The 20,943-nt window shown below is 43.2% G+C and overlaps 1 protein-coding gene across 37 annotated transcripts in view; it reads right to left on the reverse strand.

Annotated features, from left to right (window-relative positions):
• The window catches only part of LRRFIP1 (LRR binding FLII interacting protein 1), an 87,275-nt gene that overhangs the window by 14,411 nt on the left and 51,921 nt on the right, over positions 1–20,943 (reverse strand). For 15 of the 37 annotated variants that reach the window (XM_072341332.1, XM_072341331.1, XM_072341339.1 and 12 more), the window contains 11 exons: positions 19,178–19,234; positions 16,776–16,820; positions 15,809–15,874; positions 13,166–13,243; positions 7,865–7,897; positions 6,779–6,904; positions 4,104–4,274; positions 3,020–3,112; positions 2,475–2,567; positions 1,240–1,332; positions 675–816 (listed from right to left, as the gene is read on the reverse strand). In XM_072341332.1, coding sequence (XP_072197433.1) covers positions 675–816; positions 1,240–1,332; positions 2,475–2,567; positions 3,020–3,112; positions 4,104–4,274; positions 6,779–6,904; positions 7,865–7,897; positions 13,166–13,243; positions 15,809–15,874; positions 16,776–16,820; positions 19,178–19,234 — 997 coding nt within the window. Of the gene's footprint in view, positions 1–674; positions 817–1,239; positions 1,333–2,474; positions 2,568–3,019; positions 3,113–4,103; positions 4,275–5,985; positions 6,058–6,778; positions 6,905–7,864; positions 7,898–13,165; positions 13,244–15,808; positions 15,875–16,775; positions 16,821–19,177; positions 19,235–20,943 lie in introns of all 37 variants that reach the window. The other 22 variants (XM_072341335.1, XM_072341334.1, XM_072341317.1 and 19 more) reach the window with 7 other exon arrangements.

The raw sequence follows: 20,943 nt of genomic DNA on the forward strand, positions 1-20,943 counted from the left end.
TGCACTATTATAACAGGTCTCTGAGTGGTCACGCAGCACAACTAGATAAGGAGGAAGGTTTTGCCAACCAGATTTCTCCTTCCTTACAGCATCCGTCAAACTTAATGGCGTTCATTCCATTATAAGAGGCTGGAATGCTGAAACAGTAATATGAACTGCTCAACAGCACGACATACCAAGAATAAAGAATCCACGCACCGGAGCGCTGTAATGGTGACCACCATTTCTGTTCAGGAGATGCCGACACTTCTCAGGTAGTGCAGTGAGCCAGCACACAAGCTTTTTACGGGAAGCTAAAATGCATTCAGTCTGATTCTTTGAGATACGTGCAGAAAAATGCTGAGTGACAGCGGGAATACTCGGGGACAATTCCGAGTTTACATAGTAATCCAAATGACTGCTACTTATCTGTACCATGTGCTGTTTGTATTCTCACCCTTTGTCACCTTGAAGGGGGACTGAAGTCTGCTTTTGCAGGAAACAGCACAACAGACTCGAAGCGACAATAAATATCATGCGGGAAAATGCATTAGGTGACGTGAAGCACAAGTGATTCAACAAGTGGCATGCTGCGTGACGTGTTAATTGTCCCAATAACAAAAGCCCAAACCCCAAGCAAAGGTGAATGAGTGGACAGACAGACAGAAAGATATGAAAGAATAGCCAGCGCTTACCTAGCATCCCGTCCCCTGCTGTCTTTAATGCCTGCGGTGCACCTGGAACAGCTTGAGAAGAATCCAACTGTCCTTCGTTATTGAGAATGTCTGATGCCTCCCCATTGGTAGCTATGTCGGAGTCTGGGATTATTCCATGTTTCTATGGAGAAGCAAAAGCAACGCTTTAAAGCCTGCTGCTCAGTAAGAGCAGGATCGTTCACATGTTCTTGTCCTTGACATTCTGAACAAATAATTGCTTCAATTGCTTCATTAAAAATGGCTGGAAGTCAGAAAATAGCACAGAATATTACAGCTAAACATAATTCCGCTGTTTAAAGAGCTCCTCGGAGACAAGCCTCCTACAAAAGCAACAGTTTAATGCTGAACGTTACAGTCTATTCTAAGAGCTCACAATCAATATCGGGGAAAGGACTTTATCGGAAAATGCCCGAAATGGCAGCTTATAGGCAACACGACAAGAGTTCTTGCGACTCAGCTCCGCTCAGATTTTCTGCTAAAAATGCATAGGAGGGAAAGGTCAGCAGTCAGTAAGCAGTAAGCTTCTCTTACTCCTCTTGCATACCTTCAGTTGCTCCTTCAGCATAATCACTTCGTCTCTAAGGTCATCCCGCTCACTCCTTATGGAATCAAAGAAATCTTTCTGCCTCTCTAAGGCCTGAGTTCGTGACACAGACAGAGTGAGGAGGTGTGAAGAGAGGAAAGGAGAAAAGTAAAGATCATGAAAAGCAAGTGTAAACAGGAATGAGCAGATTCAAGATATTCACGGAGTCGTGGAAGTGACACGTGAAACAAGTAAAGTTCAGAGTTTAAAGGACCGAGTTTGCACACACACAGACAAGCTTCAAATCCAAGAAATGCACAGCTTATTCAGTAATAATAAGCACCAGCAATTCCTATTAAAGACACTCGGAGTCCAAACCTTCATAAGAAAGCCTTTAAATGAGGATCTACTTTTCCCTCTTATCCGAAGTGATTCCCATGTACTCAGACAAGAGGATGAAAGCAGGCCTGACATTTTAATGGTCTATAAAGGGCTATTAATTGCATAGGTTACCACGACGGCTGCATTACATTTCAATCAACTTGAAAACTGCAATTAAGTCATCTTCAGACTTTGGGACGTACTGCATTGCAAAGGTCTAATTTAGAATGGAACCCGCTTAGTATTTCTTCTATAAACTCACAAATAGAACAATGACAAAACTCAGACACTCGAGTTTCAAATTGCAAGGAGATACTGGAAGTAAGCAGCATGATTTATTTCCCCTTCTACATTCAGAAATTCTTCCAGTATTCATTGTTAATAAAGAAAGCGATGCTTCTCTTTTAGAGCGTGTTCCCAATTGACTTTGATAAGGGGTGGTGGGAGGGCATGAGAAGCAAGGGGGAGTTTGAGACTTTCATCCCCACAGGCCACAGAGAGCTCTATTGCTTATTGATCACAGTCCAGTTTCTGCTCGGTCTGCAGATTAAGTCTGAACAAGCAAAAAGCCAGTGCTGACAGAACAGCATTACAAATAACTCTTCCTTTCTCAATACGATGCACACAAAGGAAGCGCCATGGCAAATAATAACCCCCAGGTTTCAATTTTGGAACAGCTGCTAAGTTTTTCTTGGATTTTATAGTGTTGAACAAAGACAGAACGTGCTACTTGCTAGTTCACTGCTAATATACTAAGCCAGTCACAGCAAGCAGAGGCACCCAGGAGTATACTATCCACCAGGTTTTGCAAAAGCAGGCTCAGCTGAAGAACGACAATGCCACTCTCAACACATCTCAGGAGTTGACAGTCCTACCCCTATTTTTTTGTCTTTCCACTCTATTGTCTCCTGAAGATCAGAAATTTCCCTGACATAGCTCTGCTGTTTCTGTTGCAGCTGTTGGATTTCCTGAGAGACGGGAGCAAAATGAGAAGACAGAAAGTAGGGAACAGGTTACCAAAGACAGTCGAGATGGCAGCGATGCCAAAGAACAAAACAGTCAGGTGAAGTAAAAAGGTATTGGCATGCACAATATGATAACTTCTCACACGTCAGCTAAATTCTGACCAACCCTTCCTAAGGCAAGCTGGCTATTAGCAAGCTTATTTATAAAGTTAAATAGTTGCACAGCTTTCCACTACATCAACAGCTTATTTCACATTGTGGACCATGCAACTTCAGATAATGCTTAGGAAAATACTGTATCTGTAAGTTAGCTCTGAACCTGCTTGCCCTGGAACACCGCTATTTCTTCAGGCGAGAAACTCGAGAAGGGAATAAAATTCCTTCCTTCCCACACACGTACTGCTAACTGGGCACACAACAATCAAATAAACCATTATAAAAAGGAAGTTACTTACTGCAAGCATTTCGTCTCTTTGCTTCAAAGCCTCTTTGATTTCCTTAAATTGAAACTGCAGTATGCTATGAGCGTGCTTCTCTCTCTCAAATTCCTACGAATGATGAAAAATTCATGAGATGTAATCGATCAAAAACAGCATCCCATGAAAAACAGGAGGAAGCAAGCCTGGCAACCCAGAAAATGCTCACTGCCACGCAATTCTTCAGTGTGCTTCCAATCACAATCCCACAAAAGTAGATGTTCCTTATTGGATTACTTGTCCTTTTCCCAAACAACTGTTATTACATCAAACATGGAAGTGACAGACATCATTTAGCCAGCCTCACAATTTGAGCAGCAAGATGCCAGTGAACAGCTGTTACACCCAAACCCTACTGCCTTCACAGATGAATGGATGAGAATTTAACCCACTCTTGCTATGTGAGAACAGCACGGAAAATTCACTGGACATTCAAGACTTAAAAAAAACCCAAACAAATGAAAAGCCGATCCCAAATCAAAACAAAATAAAAAGACAACCAGTGAACCAGGCAAACCCAACCAAACCAGGCACCAAATCTCGCAGGCGCTGTGTGTTTTGCAGCACACTATAGTAAAGTGCCCCCAGGCTAAAGGGACAGCTCTGAGAAGCTGACACAAACCACGGATTTCTTATTTAACACCAACTTATTAGCTCTCAAATGCTGAATTTGTGCAAAATAATTCAACACTCAACCCTGCAGCTGCTTTGACTCTATATGAAACACAGCTGTCTTTGGAAGAGAGTTTCATGCATTAAAATACTCCAGAAGTTACCACGAACAAAATCTTTACGTTTACTTCCAGTATACAGTACAAAAGGATATATGATACTAGAGGAGTACTGTGGGGTATCCTTCCTGTATTAATCATTCCTTCACTTTAGAAACTGCTTTCTGAAACAGAAACTAAGGGAAAAATTCTATTTGTATGACTGCGAGCCCACAGCACGCTGCTATATAAAAAATAACTCATTTAAAATCTTGAATAGTAATATGGTTTGATCCCCTCAAAGATATCCGTCCCCCAGGAGTCTATATAAGATACCACCGCTATATACATACTTTACTCTTTTCTTCATATTGCCTCCTGGATTCTGCGAGTTGTTCCTCTAACTCTAAGAGTGCATCCTTCAGGGTATCTACTTGGTACATGAAATTTGTTTTCTCGTTGTCTAGCTGAGCATTTGACACCATCGCCTTCTTATATTTCTCTTCAACTTCAGCTAGAGAGTCCTGTAAAGAATAAGCAACCACAGTGAGAGGTCAGTTACAAAAATCACTCTGCCAGCCAAGACCTGAAGCGAGACAATGAAGGTATCGCACCACAAGCCTCCCGAGTAGTCCTGCTGAAACCAGTGCTAGTCATCTGCAGGACACACAGCAGCTGTCCCAAGGTGAGGATAACATCCCCTGCGTTCCCACACGGCTTCTGTTAATGAACAAGAAACCTTACCTTGGGATGGATTAAAATGTTTCCTGTTCTCTGCTGCTTCAGCTCCTGCTTTCTCAGGGTTTTCTTCCTTCTCCCTCCTCCCCCTGAACGCTGGCAGCAATAAGCAGCTGATGAAGATGACAAGCTGCAAGTTCTTTTTCTTTAAAGGCAAACTAGCCTTGATTTGAGTTCATTTTAGGTAGTCCAATCTCACTGGGGTAGGCTTTAACCTAAGGCAGCTTAACAGCCACTTCACGCAATTTCAGTGTGAGGCAGGAGACACTGATATCACTAACTACGCTAACTCAGGAACTAGAATTTGCTGTGAAAGCTGCAGCTTTTGTGATGTGACGCATCATTTTTATGTTTCCTAAATCCCTTTCCATCTTAACAAGTTTACTCTGTAAAATACAAATCCCAGTGTCCTGAAAACCCATCTTAACAACTCGACCTGAATATAAGAGACTGAGATGTTTATAACAACAGGCAATGGCAAAACAAAGACCGGGACCATTCCCCGTGCTGCACAGTCCAACTTGAAGTACTTCATTTTTAATACAGTGATAAAGGTCTTACATAGGCAAAGCAGTGAAAAGATGCAAAGACGCACAGACTTTTAGTTTCCAGAGCAAGCGACTCTTCTAGGAACTTCAGCACTATTGGAATTGCTCCTATAGCACGGACAACTTCCATATACTTCCCATTCCATTCAATACACAGAACTGGGGTTAACAGTCCAGAACACAACCAGTTTAGTTCACATTTCTATGGACAAATAAGAGCATTTGTCTTTGGGCCTATATAATTAGTCGCCTGAGACACAGGTTGTGTTTTGACGCACATTCCAGCCCAAGGATAAGAAATGTCACACACAGGAAAGCAACAGAATTTGGAAACAGCGGAAAGATTAATCTCAGAAATTAGCTGGAAAGGAAGTATATGCAAGTAAGTTAAGGTAGTCGCTGCAGCACTCCTACGGCATGCTCCATTTAGTTTTGTTAGCATCAAGTTCCACCAGTTGGGCACCTGGATACCTTGAGACCAAAGCTAAGCCAGAATTAAATACTGCTATTGAGACCTGCTGTGGCTTGGGCACGAATCACCACAGATACACATTAGTCGTTGCAACAAACTCCTTTCCAGCTTTGTAGGAGTACTAAGTGCTTCCTTGGTACCAGGACCCAATTTTGGGAGGATTCCTGGATTATAAAGCTATTTAAAAAAAAAAAACAAAACCACAACCTATCGATTTTCACTTGCAAGCAAAATGATTACCTTTTCAGAACATCAAGTAAGACATGCAAAAGCAATCAGCAGCCTTTCAGTATGTATTTGGAAGCACTGCTCACCACAATCGACAGACACTAGACACTTCTGGTAACGCAATGTTTTCCACAGTTAAAAACCTCTCCCAGAAGAAAAGTGTGCAAGGTCAGTGTTACGTCTCACCCTGGCTGTGTGACTGTTTAGCTGGTGTTAATTAGCACGCTTCACACTGCAATAAACCAGTACCTTCATTTCTTTCAGTCCCTGCATGTATTTGCCTTCTACATCTTGAATCTGCTCCTTTAACTCATAGATATCCTGAGAGAAATGGTGAGAAAGGTCAACGATGTCACTGATACTAATGGGTACATGGAAGAGCAAGTACTCACAGCCTTCATATAAGTATTTCTACCACAAAGTTAAGCAGTCCGATCCTAATCTGAAGCCTTGCAAGAGGGTGAAACGTCTCGGTTAGAAGTTTATCCTAATTCTTCCCTTCTTGTCTGGAAAAAAGATGACTTCAACAATAAGGCCACTTATACAGCTCCCACTTCTAGGCCTCAACAAGGACATGTCCCAGACAGAGCCCTTCTCTACCCTTTTTCACTGATTATCACCCTTTTTGGGGAAATCTGATAGCACAGTCAAAGCTAATAAAGGCTGTAATAGCACTATATAAAAAAAACAACTGTACAAAACCCATCACATTAAACGTAATCGTAAGGCCTATAGTCTCTCCTCTTTGTCCTTGGTCACGACCACATGATTGTCTTTCAGTTGTTCTTATATGCTGAAATTGAACAGAACTGCTTGTATCTGAGCTCTCCAATAGACATCCAGATATTTTAACTTGTCGTAATGTCTGAAAGTTAACGGAACTCACGTTTCCAATTTAAAAACAGATTTCAGAGTGCAGCCTTAAAACAAACTTTAGAAAAAAAAACCAACAAAGAGTTTAGTTATGGACTACCCAGGCACTCAGACTGAAAAAAAAAGGCATAGTAACACACAATTTATGCTGCCTTTAAGAACAGCTTACCTTGATTTCTCTAATAGATGCCTCCGTATCTGCTGAGATGGATGTATCCCCGCTGCCTCTTCGAGAAGAAGTCCCACCCAAGGAAGCTAAGGTTGCTGCTGACAGACTTGAGACAGTACGTGCTCCCTGCAATCACAAACAGTTAAATTGGGTTATGGTGTATATTTTCTTCCTAGAGGAAATTTTTAACACACGTAACATAGACTATTTATCTGTTGATAAAGACAAATGACAAAACAGCAACTGTTTCTTTGGCACCTAACTGGTCTCTAATGCCACCAGAAACATCAGAAACGAGTGCTAAAAACAAACCCAGGGGAATGGGGGCTGTTGCTACTCAACTGCTCAGCAAGGACAGCTTTAACATCAGGCCAGGAAAGAAGAACCCATGGATTTCTGTATCATACAAGTTCCACTAACATCTCTCAGGAAGAAGAACTGAGATCAAGATTTAGCGAGAGGAGGCAGTGAGAAAAAGGAGAGCGGAGCTAAACATCGCTATTTCTGTGCACAAATTAGCTTCTAAGTTTTAATTCTTAATTGGACAAAATCTTTAGGAGCTAGAACCATCTTGCCACATACTTTCACAACTCGTATTATGTTGTAGATGCTTTTGACTACTCTTCAAACTGTTCTGCTTTCATTTATATTTACCTACTCCACAGCAGTAGCAACGCTGTCTTAGAGTAGTGGGGGTAAGATCAATTCCTCACCGCTGGGGTGCGATCTTTGTTTTATTTCTTTTTATGCAATACCATCATTAATTGCTACTAAACAAAAACAATGTTCATATGGCTTAGCCCGAAGCCATTTCAGTGCTGTTTAATGTCAACTATTAACCCCTGAATGACCACGTCGTTTTCAAGTCTGCCTTCAAAAAATTTAAGGTGGCAGCCTGGTGTGGTGGCTGGCAACCCTGCACATGGCAGAGGGTTGAAACTGGATGATCGTTGTGGTCCTTTTCAACCCAGACCAGGCTATGATATGATTCTAGTAATAGAAAGCGCTGTTAGTTCACACTCGCTACAAGTTCAGATACAAAATCAGCTGTGCTATTGTCAGATCAGTTCACAAGATCCTTCTTACCTTCTCAAAATCTTTTTCTGGCCGCTCCTCAATCTGTAAAACAAAGGTCCAGAGGAAATCATTAGATAACGAAGTATAAGAGAAGGCAATACAATGTCAGAAAGGGGAATTCTTAAACCTTTGAGATACTTTTCATTGGCAGTTTCTCTAATGAGCCTAAAACAGCAACTTACTTAAGCAGAGAGATCAAAGCTGCTCAAATGAAAGGTGAGCAGACTTCAAGATTGAGACAGCTTCTTGAAGGTCCCGCTTTATGGTCTTGAAATAAATCGAAGCGCCTCCACCCCTCACTCCAAAAAACAAGGCCCCGTCTTAGGGTTGAAGGACTGAATTGCACCTGCACCTCACCCAAAGAGGAAAAAAGTAGAAGAGAAATGCAAAGCTCAAAAGCCCCAGTAAGTTCAGCGTTTTCCTTCTGTGAGAAAAGGTGTCTGACTTCAAGCAAAAACCCACGTAAGGCTGAGACGACTAAAACTGACCCTGCAGTCACATATCTGGGACCAGCTCAAAGTCTAAACAAACAGCTGGTCTATGATTTCAGAACTTCCCTGGGATTCACTGATTCGAATGACCAAACTTACGCTAAAAGAAGCCCAGAAGAAAAAAACCTGGAGCCGAAGCAGCATTTAGGAACAAGAAAATTACAAGGAACCAAGAGAACTTCAGTGCTCAGAAGACAGAGCAGGACCAATAAAACCTGGGCAGATGCAAGAAGCCCAGATGTCAGCTTCTGGGAACACTCAGTACAGCAATCAAGATTGTTTCCTGAAAAGATACTTCTCAAAAACAAACAGCTTACCCAGACCAAGAGCCTAAGAGAGCTAAAGAGCGATTTTGAAATGACTAAGAAAACTTCAGAGGAAGGCAGGGCAAAGCTGAGGTTAAGCTAAGAATGCATTTCATCAGAGAGAACTAGCTCAAAACTGCCATCTCTTTCCAATCAGTCAGCACTCATATTTTTCCCCTTGGAATTATACATGGCAATGTATGGATGGCCCCACTTGTTATGTTGCCCACAGTACCCCATTACTTCCATTCCTGGACACCATAAGTTTCATGTGACAGCTTTCCAGCCCCACCAAACACTGCTTTGCTGCTTAACAAGAGAGCTGTGAAGGTATAAATACTGGCGTGTTACCAGTATTTATACCAGTTAATGCATATATATATATATATATATATATATATACACCAGTATATATACCAGTTAATGCATACAAACACACTGTTTTTGACATCCACAAACTCCTACACTGTCTTTTGCAAAGCCTGCGTTCTGGCTTCAGGGCACAAAAGAAAACATAGCTTTTCTTCAATGATTCGTAGAATAAAGATAAAGAGATGTTTTTAATAAGACAGAAACCAAGATTTACTCTCTTCTTTAAGTGAAGCATCACACAAGTCAAATAAAAGCTTCTATTTACAAAGGGAAAGACATGAAAGGTGGTGTGGTGTGTTGATGTGCATGCAGTGGATGTTTCTGCTCGGCTCTCATTCCCATACTGTGATGTTTGCTGTGGATTCCTTGCAAAACAGTCTTCAATAAGTGAGACTTACAATAGGATGTAATCATTCAAAGCTATTAAGTAATCTCTTCAATGAGCGTGGTTTCAGAAATAACAGGACATTTCATTTTGCCCAGCCACTCCCTGCTACACACATCTATGAAACAGCCACAGCATTTTCTCCTTAGACTAAGAATCACTGCTGATTATTTCAACTGTTTTGAGCAAAGCCATTTCTGTCAGCCCAGCATCGCTTCATCGCAAAGATGTAACGTTATGTTTATAAGGCAGCGATACCACAAAAACTGCAAGGAGTGTCCTGTGAATGACAGAAGCCTGTTTTAATATGAGTGTTTCCCACAGCTCTCGTTCTGCTCACTGATGGAGCGCTTTCCAAGCACAGGCAGCCAGCAGGGGGAGCCCCGGCTGTTCAGCCTTCAGGCAGCCTTCAAAGAGCCCTCGGGCATCTGATCCAATAAGAAATCAAAGGACGTTCAGGAAAACCTCTTTATTTGAAGTGGCACAAAACTCTTGTCTGAAAAACTTACTCTCCATATTTACATGTGATCAAAAGTATTGTAAAGCAGTTAGACTGAAAACAAATGCTTCAGTTTCACCGTGCTATGCTTAGCATACTTGCTAACAGAGAAATTAGGAGGAATTCACTCAATGATATGTGACCTCGAATCGATGGAACATTGTCATCTTCTGTTTCTACAAGGCACGGGCACATCTCACACCAGATTATCTCCTTCACTGTCAACAAGTTGGGCAATTCATATCTTAGTGTACAAAAAAAAAAAACAAGGTAAAGGAGGCAATCTTCTGAGGAACCCCAGCACACACATCTGTGCTTTGGCAAGAGCAATAGGCTGCTCTTTGCAAAAAGAAGTGTAGTGGGATCAGAGTTCAGCCTCGTCTGAAAGTTAGCTCAGAATAAATCCTGAGCCGCATTACAAAGATGCCAGCAATATCAGAAGCTCACCGCAGCTGGAAACCTAAGACAAAATCATCCTGCAAGCCTATATATGGATATAGGCCCTATTTTTCATTGACACTGAAATCATTTTAGCACAGTGTCTGAAAAAGCATTCCTCTCCACACCACAGAGTTCTGGCTAACCCTTGAAGCTGTTCTGTTAGCAGCTGCTCAGTGCAGACGGTGAGCCCACAGCAGCACTGCAGTGTCTGACACAAGTGCCTTGAAGCCTGGTGGCAGTTGTGTATTACATCCCAGCTGCACACAGGAGAAGAAAAGTTAGCCATATCTTTAAGTCAATGGGCATCCCACATCTCTCCGCGCAACCTGTGCGAGTGCCTCATAGCCCATAATGTAGAAAGCTTCTTCCTTATGGCTGGTCTAAATGTCCCCCCTTCTGGTTTGAAACCATTTCCCCTTGTCCTGTCACAGCAGACGCTGCCAAAGAGTCTATGCCCTTCCTTCTCATACCTCTCTTTGCATACAGAACGGGCTCTAATCAGGTCTTCCTGGATCTTGCACTTAAATCACTTCCTCATAAAACTGAGGCCCTGGCTGTGACAGATCTAGTTAAGATCATTTCCTGCTCTTGAAGCAGTGCAGCATGGCCTGAAAGAAAAAGAGTAGCCTGCACCAAAGAGACAGCAGAGCAATCCATCCAGCAACATCTGCACCCCTCTGTCTGCCTGGGAAGGGTTCCCGGCTGTTCAGGGATCTTGAGTGTTTGTCTGATAGGAAGAGCCACCTTAACTGCAGCAATTAACACTGAAAAACACTGCTGAACTTTGTCAGGTCTCAAGTGGATCTGTCACAACTATCCTCGCTCAGGAATGCATGTAATGCCAAAGCTCGTTGTTTAAACAAACTTATCAGTGTTGGAAATAGGAGCGAGCACTGGAGAGGTCTAAGCAGACGCAGGCCCTGCCAGCATCAAATGTAAATCTTTTGGTGCAAGGAAAAGGTAAAGCTTCAGCACACAGATAACTGCTTCCATGCAAAATAAATCTGTTGCTGTCTTCATTTCATTGCTGGCAAGATTGCAACAAGCATCTTCAAACGAGAAATGCCGTTCACAGCCATGCTTTAATTCCCATCCCAAGGCCTGCCCTCGCTGAGTGGCACTGCATTTCCAGTCACAAGCTGGCAAAACTATTGTAGCTTTTGGCATGCTGCTTATAATGAACAGCGATGGGGGAAGAAACAGAATTCTCAGAGGGCATTTAAGTGACAGCATGTCTTACTCTTTAATTCATCATTCATTCACAAAGGTTGGTTCACAAGTTTCCCCTTCTCAATATCGTAATTCCTCATGAGAGTCAGTCAAGCTAGGGAATGGTTCAGTTCCATTCTTCTGCCTCACAAACAGAAGAAAGACCACATTTACCTTCTGTGCTGGGCACTGGTTTTCATCACAGCACACTGATATTGTGAACTACCAAACTGGTAGGTGACAAAAACTTGCTGGAACCTCAGCCTGTTCAGCACTGACTGCTTCCTGTTTCCTCGCAGACCAAATTCAGCGTGGCACCTCTCCAGTTTCTGTGCTGACACAACTAACCACCTCCACCCAGTTGCATGCAAACAGTCCAAACTTTAAGCAGAGAATTAAAGTAAGAAAAATCCCCTACAAGTCCCAGGAGGGACAAACTGTGTTCTGTTATTACCAACAGCAACTTGCACTAATGACTCAGAATGCATGCAAAAAAACACATAATGGAAGCCAACACCAACGTAGGGGTAACCAATTTAAGAACTTTAATCGTTATAACCAGGGATACCATTACTTTTGGGCTTGTGGGTAATTAAAATTCAGTTTTAAGGCCATTATTCACACACTTTATTGAGCACCTTTCTCAGATGGGAGGACACGGTTTGCTCAATGACCCTGCTGAAAGTAAGCTGCATAAATGTGTGGGCAGAGCTCAAGGCACCCATCCCCGCTACGCTGCAGGCACTCTGTGCAGTTCCAGCTGTGGAACAAAGCACCAAGAGTACACTTCCAATCTGCAGGCCACATCTGGGGGGAACTGTGTGGTGGAAGCAGCAGATATGACACCATTCATCACTGCAGGCAGCCTGTGCTACTGCAGAACACCACTCCAAATTTCCACAGTACAGCCTACCTCGCTCCTTTCTGTGCTAGCTTGAGTATCCAGATGTTCTCATTAAAAGCCACCGAGGCAGTAGATGTTATGATTACAGAGGCATGTTATGTGCTTTAATTCATATCACCATCCTGATCACTCTGCATCTTGAGGATGTGGTAGGCAACCCATAACAGGTAAGAAGAAGTCACAGGAGTTGCACAGCCTTCAGCCTTGCCCAGCCACAACCACGAGCTCATGATGCTATCCAAGCTAAGTATACATATCACCTCCAGCGCTTCATGATGCTAGAGACCCTGCTGTGCCTGGATAGCCCTGCAGCAACACCACCATACTGCTAATGGACAGAAAATGGAACGCTGCAATAAGTAGTAGGGTTTCCTGATTGTAACAGCTATAGGAGATGCAGCACTATCCATCAACAATGCAAACTTTTCCTCAGTATCCTTGCCCGCGTGCTTAAATCCCTATGCAATTTAGTGCCTTTACAGAAGAAGTACCCTCCGAGTTCCTAAAGAATGCTAATTTATTTTCCCTTCATTTTCCTAACTTCTCATCTGGTTCATCCTTTCTTTATCTCTAATGTCACCTGGATGGCCCAATTAAAAGGATCAAAAACTGTCTCGTGAGGGACGGCGACCTCTTTGTGCAGAGAGGCGCGTGAAGGACAGAAATGGAACAGTTTCAGAGCAAAGGAAAATAGAGGAGCTCACCACTGGACTGGCCCGAGCAGAGCTGGCTCTCGAGGACGCCCGAGATCCCGAACCGAGGTAACAGCTGTACTCTGAAGGCTGCCATGAGCAATCCAGGCACCAGCAAGCAGAGAGGAGAGAAAAGAATTAGGACTGGGAAAGGAAGCAAGAGAGAAATTAAAGCAATGCACAGTTACAGAAATGGTTACACGCAGCTGGACAAAGGAAGAGCAGTTAAAGTCAGAACAGACACTTCAAGTGTTAACTTGAAAAAACATGAGGCCAACAGTAATTCCAGTTGAAGCTTACCGAGAAAAGAGTTTTGATTCAGTTCACAGTAGGGCAGAATAAGAACAGTAACTTGTACTTAAATACCTCAGGACACCATTCACAGTCAAAGAGCTCTCAGTTTCTATGCAAAAGGCTCAATCCTACTCATCTTTGAGAGCTCTGAGGCTCTCCAGAGAGCTTTCTTGTTCGTCCGACATCGTGCACATATAAAACAAACCCATGTTCCACGGGCCAAAGCAATAACCAGCCAGCTCTACAGTGATTCAAGCAGAAATCGAGACCATCTCAGAGACTGGAGAATCCTCCTGGTTTTCCAGCACCTGCAGCCCTCACCTCCTGCCAATGAAGTATTTTAGTACTTCATAAAAGCAAATACCAAAACAGTGATGCAGAGCAGAAAGGGCTGGCTTGCTGCTGACAAGGGCAAAGAATGCACGTATCTTGCTTTCTTTTCAGAGCTTACGACGCAGTGGGAGTACAGAATGGAAATGAAAGTTTGAAGCAGCAGGGAAATGGACCTAGAACTTATCCTGTATATTAATTTTAGAACTACTCCCCTGTGTTGTTCAATTTCAAAGCAGCACCTTTGTAATCAATTAGAACAGGCTTTATAGAACATAAGCATACGTGAGAGAGTTACACACATTCAGAACTAACACAAGCGAACCAAGTCCCTTGGTATTTATTAGACGTACTGTTTCTCCTATTACCACTCCCTTTAGGCACTGTGAGCGCGGCCCTTCCAAAGGGTCATGTCAGTGCATCGGATCTCCTACACAAAGGCTGGCACCGAGCAGGGGAAGTTGGCAGCTCAGGGCAGCAACAAGAACCAATTCAGTCCCCAGTATGCTGAGGAGCTGTGTGACCTCAGAGAGTTTCTATCATAGTCCTTTGTTCTGGGATATGTAAACTAAAGAGTTATTGTACGTGTGATATGTGTCTACTTTTATTTGATTTGAAGGTTTCTCCATTAGTTTACCAGGATCCTACAGGAACCCCCTAAAACTACTACTTACTGAGACTCCCAGGCTTTCACTACTGGAGGTCTGCTTTGTTATCTTGCATCACGCACAGTGTAAATGAAGCTTACAGTACTGATGTATGATATCAGGGTAAGTGGGAAATAACCCTGACTGCAATCCAACACACTGAGCATGAAGCCACCCACACTGCATTACCCTCTGACAGCAGAGCAGTACTACAGGCTTCAGTGATGCTGAAATGCCCACTGGAAACACCACGGCTGTGACAAAGCTGTTCCATGTGAGGCTGAAGTCGAATATTTCAGCTCTCACACTTGTACAGCCCACCAGGCAACACGAAGCATGCTGGATGTGGCTCTGGGCAGCCTGGTCTGTTGGCTGGCAAGCCTGCACATAACAGGGGAGTTGAAATTAGATGATCATTGTGGTCCTTTTCAACCCAGGCCACTCTACGGTCCTATGAAACCAGAAGGGTGATAAGGCACAGTATCTGTGGCACGCTGCTCCCAGGTGAAAGGGAACAAGCACCAGAGTTGATTTCATCTTCAGACCACTAGCAGTGGGGCTTGTAAACAGCTCTCAGGCCCACCGTCCACTGGGAATTATTTCTCCCCAGTTTAGAATCGTGTCATCTGGAGCTCTTACTTGCAAAGGAAGACCTGTCATACAAAGGATGACAACCAGCTTAGTGCAGAGCAACCAACAAGCTCACTGAAGTGCAGGCAGACGGTTCCACAAGACGGCCACAATCAAACAAGGCATAATTGGGAAACACAAAGTAATTTGAGGCTTGAGATCAATAGCAGCAAGATTCACAGCACTCTTAATGAAGCAGCGTTATGCAACATGGGGGCCCTTTAACAGCTAACAAGGGCTCAGTGGGCATTCATGAAAGCTTGTTTGCTCCTCCAAGTCAACTACATTGCGAGTTTTTAAACATTAAATAAACAGTTATGCCTGGTTATGCTAACAAAGTAATGCTAGGGAAGCGATTCCTTTGTAATCTATATTAATCGCAGTTTGCTGAAGAAAAATGAGGTCTCAGCGAGAAAAGGGACTTTCCGCACTGTTTTGCCAAAGTCCCTGAGATAGAAGCTAAGCACGGGGACAGAGCTGAGGTCCCCTTGCTGCGGCAGTGACACTGCCTGGTGCAGGTATGCTGCCGGTAGCAGAGCCCAAGGCAATGCATCTCTACACCACGTAGGTCAGAATTTAGGATTTGGTGGAAGCTCATGGAATTTTGGTGCCTGCGTTTTGCTACAGCAGCAGGTTAGGAGTCTGTCACAGTCCATCCTAAACACTCCTCAGCCTCAAAAAGCCTGCGCTCCGGTAGAGACAGCAACTGAAGGACAGAGACACGACAGGGGGGAAAATGCAGAAAACATCTTACAGCACGAGAACTAGAGGCACTATACCGACGGCTCCCGCTGTAAACACTCTCATCATACACAGACGCCTAAAAGTAAAAGACAGAGTGAGAACAATACCAGCAGATCTAAGTTTGTGCTTTCACTCTGTAGCACTGCAGGCTCACACGGTGCAAGGACATGGGGGAAGGAAAAGCATCTCCTGCAAACAACGCAAGCAGCATGCAAGTGAAAAACTAACGCAGCCTGAAGTCAGCAGGCTGGGAAACCCCACAACGTACATGCAAAACCTGAATGATTCTTCCATATCCATCACATAGCCATGCGTTTCTAGCAGTTCTTCCGTCAGCAGCTCAATTGTTAATGTTACCCATGATCAAAATGGCTACATCAAGTCTTAAATTGTTTATTGTCTGTTTGATTTTCATTTCTTGTGCTTGCAAAACACAGAGAAAAAATAATGCCACATGAGCCCCAACGACAAGCTGGTTTTGCAAACTAATACTAAAAATGTATAAAGATGCACATAGGGCTCCAGTTCTCCCTGTGAGCATCTAGTTCAGGAAACAGAAGCAATTCTGCCTTGAAGTGTTGACAACTAAAACGAGCATCACTCAGAGTTTAGGTTTTAAAGAGAACCATGGAATTTGGCTAGTAAGGAAGAATTGATGTTGCCTCTGTCCGGTCCACTCTTGTCCATCCTGAGAGTACACTAAAACAAGGGTGACTGCCTGTGTCCCAAGAGAAGGACACAGGAGCACTGTAACTCCACAAGCAGCAGCTGTACGATTACAACGGGAGCAAGAGGAAGGATCAGCAAGTCTGAGTATACAAACAGCATCACACGCATGCATTCAGATGGACCAGACAGGTGACACCAGAATGTGAAAGAAATGGAGCCAACGAGAACTCGAGAGGTGGAAGACAGTATGTGCATGGCTGGAAGTGAGTGGCTTCAGTATTTGTGCTTCGAGCGTTAGTACAACAAACCCTGTAACTTCTGGCTGGCAGGGCATCGCTGTACAGCAAGGAGGGCTGAGGAAGACAAGCACAACACTTTTTGGCATAGAAAATGAAACAAAACAAAACAGGCTGCCTACAGCAGAATTCACAACCATGGTAAAAGGTTAGGATTATTACACTGCAACAGAAGGAAACCCAGCATAAAGAATATTTGTTGTCTGTTACGTAAAAGCGTTCCACCTCATCTCCTAAGACTGAGAATACCAAGCAGACATGCATTTCCTACAGGAAGGGAGGAAACCAAAGTATAAGAGAAGCACAAGAGTGTCATTTAATTTTAGGTGGTTGTTATCGCCTCCCAAGACATGTGAGCAGCAGCCAGAAAGGGTGTTCCTCCTCACTTCAACCAAAACCAGAACCAAAGCTACGTGCAAAGACAAGTATTTTAAGCAACACACGGTAAGTGACCCACACGGCAGCAAGATCACCTCGTGTGTTGCCACTTAGCACTGAGAAACCAAGTTATTCAGGATGAAGTTATGACTACCTACGTCACGGCACCTTAAAACAAACTGTTAGTAACCACCTGCACGATGCAGCACACCTCAGGTCAGCAGGCACATACTGCTGTGAGTGGGTATGATGCTCCAGCAGCAGTCCCAGCTCACAGGCCTCGTGCCACCCCCCAGATGTCAGGAGCCTGGTGACGCTGCCCTGTCCTGCTCACAGCACTGCTCAAGCACCAGCACACTGCTGCCCAGCTCCATCCACATGGAGAGGACAATTCAACCTCTCAGGGTACTGGAAAGCTTTGGAATTTTGCTTCTAGCACCACTTCAGGCAAACAGAATTGCCTTAAAAACTCAAGTCACTTAATTTTTCCTCTCCTCTTGCAAAGCAGTTGAGGCCAAAAGCAAGCAAAGTAACCGCAGGAGAGGGAGGAGCACCAAAGGAGAACTATTTCTGCCAACATGAAAATGGCTTGCTATTACTCTTTCCGATCTTAAAACAAATAGAATTTTTTTTTGGCTTTGGGAATTTTCTTTCTGGTTGCAGCAGTTTCACTAAGAGCTACGATAACTCCTGACAATCGGTGCAGCTTCATTTCTTATGCACGAGGTCATATTATCCAAATGAAGTCAGAGTGAGAAGCACAGGCCAGGCAAAACAAGTAGACAACAGACCCAGTTTCCATTCTGAGAAGAAGGCTGAGATGTGGAAGCATAGCCACTGTTGTGAAGACCCAGATCAGGGTAGTACGAAGCCTGCATTAATTGCAAACAAAAAGCCCTTGAGAACTCAATAACATGATTTTACACTCCTTCAAGTGGGAAGTAAAATGTAAATTAGGAGCCTAAGAATACTCAAAAGTCCATGTGATCACAAATACAAAAAGGTAACTGCATTAAGAAAACTGCATTCAAGATAAGAGGACACGTTAAAACTGTTTATATTTGTGAGGTAGGGACTTAAATGAAAGGTCTTTATTCCCATCACACCAAGAGGATTTTCAATGATTTTAATGGAAACCAAGCAGTGTTTCCCTGCATGTCTTTCTTATACACATTTTGCTCTTCTGTCCCTGGAGTGTATCATGGAATAATAAGGACACCATCAGAAGCACTACATAAGGCTTCTTGAACTCCCAACAGTTCAGCAAGAGGGCCAGCAGCAGGACATGCTGATTCGTAATGCTGCTTAAGCAACACTATTTCATCTTATCAACTCATGTAGGCCAACTGCATAAAACCATATGCACACATGCAGGGGAGTTACAAGTTAAGCTTTTCTGATGGGAATATTCCTAGCAATAAAGTACATCAAAGGTGATGACACACACCTAAGTATAACACTTTCGCTGGCCGTTCACCTTTGCAAGAACTTCCAGAACCTCTATATAATTTATCAAACAAATAAGTGCTTTGTTAAGCAAACTTCAAACAAACAGCATGCACTTTGGGAAGGTCCGAAGGCCAAGTGCACTGCGCATGTACAAATGCACATAGACTACTCCCAGCCTAGGGAGTCTCAGCCTTACAGCGCGACGTGAGGGCATTGCACAGGCTGCAAAACAAGCTCTGATACGCAGCACCCTCGCAGGCAGTGCCTACAAACCCTCCCTGCCAGGTGCCATCGAGATATTTCTTGCTCCGGTTCAACTTTTACCCAGTTTGGATTACAGGTTAAGCAATTCTGGCTTCCAAGTTGTATCAAATGCAGAGACTTCCTTTCTCACTCATGGCCTAGTTTTATTTTTTCTTTAAACGGCTTATTGCTGCACGTCTACATCTGAGAGACTACAAAACCCACAACATGCAAGGCAGGAAAAACCTGCTTCGCCACCCAAAAGAATTTGCTAATTAGATTTAATCCCATTAAATAGAGCAAGAGATTTTAGAGTGATATAAATCATACTACAATATACTAACCCTGCTAGATTTTCTATTCTGGGACGATCCATACACGTCTTCCTCATAACCATTGGTCTGTAATGGAAAGAAAGGAGAGAAAAGGAAAGAAAAGAAACCAGTGCAGACCCAAAAGACAAGTGTGCGTGACAGCCACCGTTTATGAAAAGCAAAAGCAGAAAGAACTTTTCAAAGCTAAACCAGGAACAGAAGTGCAGAACTAGGTCAGGGTTTCAAACATGAGAATGTGAACACTTGTGTCCGTCGCTATCTGTAAACCAGCCAAAAAATGTCAAGGATACTCCTGCTTGCCTTTTTGACCCTTTTCTTCTTGTTGTTAAGAAGAAACTTCTGCTTCCCCCATTATTATGGCACTGTAACACCTGTAACTCTTCAAACGCCTCGTGAAGAGAACAATGGATGAAAAGGAAACACAGGGGACAGGAGAGTGTAATAAATATATCACAGTAGTTACTTAGATTCCTGGCAGCTGAACACCTTAAAAAGCAGCAGATTATAGCTAAGAACTTAATCCTAAATTTATATTCGAGAAACTCTGTTCAGCTGACAAAGAATGATACAAGAAATCTCTTTTTGGCTTTCCCCAGTTACACCAAAATGAACCCCAGACAGCGGCCATCCATTGGTCAATGCTTGGCAAGGCAACACAAAGACTGCACAGGGTTTTAGGTGGTTTAGTTGTCCTCTGCACACTCAACATTCTGCCTTGCTGCCGCACGTAAGTTTTCTCTAAGAGGAGAAAATACAAACGTGCTCAGAGTGAACGAGAGATTCGGGGTGACATAGTTCAAGTCATTAAGCTCATCCTGAATCCATTTCCAAGCCAAAGAGATATCATATACTATACAGCTCAAATAAGAGATTAACATTAAACAAATCCATCTATTGTTCCAACCTTCGGGATACCTCCTTGTTCTCTGTATGCAGATAATCAGGCACTACAGGCTTCTATAGATCTGATTTTCCCTTCAAGAGCAGACAACGCTGTCCTAGATGGGAAAAGCCCAAACGAGATCCTTTCCAGCTGCTAGTTTTTCCAAAAGCTATTTTTCAACTAACTGCATCTCTTTTACAAGAACTTGATCTTGGCTAAGGTTTCGCTCAAGAATGTTAAGCAGAAGCACACCAAAATCCTTGGAGTCACGTTAGTTTCATCTCATGCTTCTCTTTAATGCTCTTTAATAATTACCTTGCTGTGGGAAATCATGTTGAATTGCCATGACTCGTTTTTCACATATCCAGTTTATCTATTGCTGTTACTGAGGCACTTCTCAATACAGTTAGTTTAATTTGCCTTGTTATCTTTTAGATTTCAAGATGAAGCATTACAGCTCTGGTCATTTCCTTCAACACTATGACCACCGTCCCCTTCTCTCCAGGGACTTTTCCAGCTCACATTTTTCAAACCAAATGCTCCAGTCAAAGCTCTGCAGGATGAGCTTCATCACATCTCGCTGCCCCTTGTTTTATGCTAAGTATCTGATCAAAACCTTTACGAAAACTGAAACAAACAGGATGGCACACTGGAGAGAACTATGAACTGACCATTCTCTCTCTCAGTTCCTTGAACGAGATTTCAGCTGACACCCTGAGCGCATGAAAGCCCACTACTCTTTACCTCCCATGCAAGTCTGGCTTCACAGTGCAGGTCCTAGTAGAGCAATTCTAGGCAAAGTCAATGCCATTAGGTTTCCTGAGAAACACGTTTACCAAAATACAGTATGGAATTGTCAAAATGTCACTGCATTAAAGGAAAGCCTATCATT

Source organism: Excalfactoria chinensis, chromosome 7 (genome assembly GCF_039878825.1).
Source record: "Excalfactoria chinensis isolate bCotChi1 chromosome 7, bCotChi1.hap2, whole genome shotgun sequence".
Classification (NCBI taxonomy): domain Eukaryota; kingdom Metazoa; phylum Chordata; class Aves; order Galliformes; family Phasianidae; genus Excalfactoria; species Excalfactoria chinensis.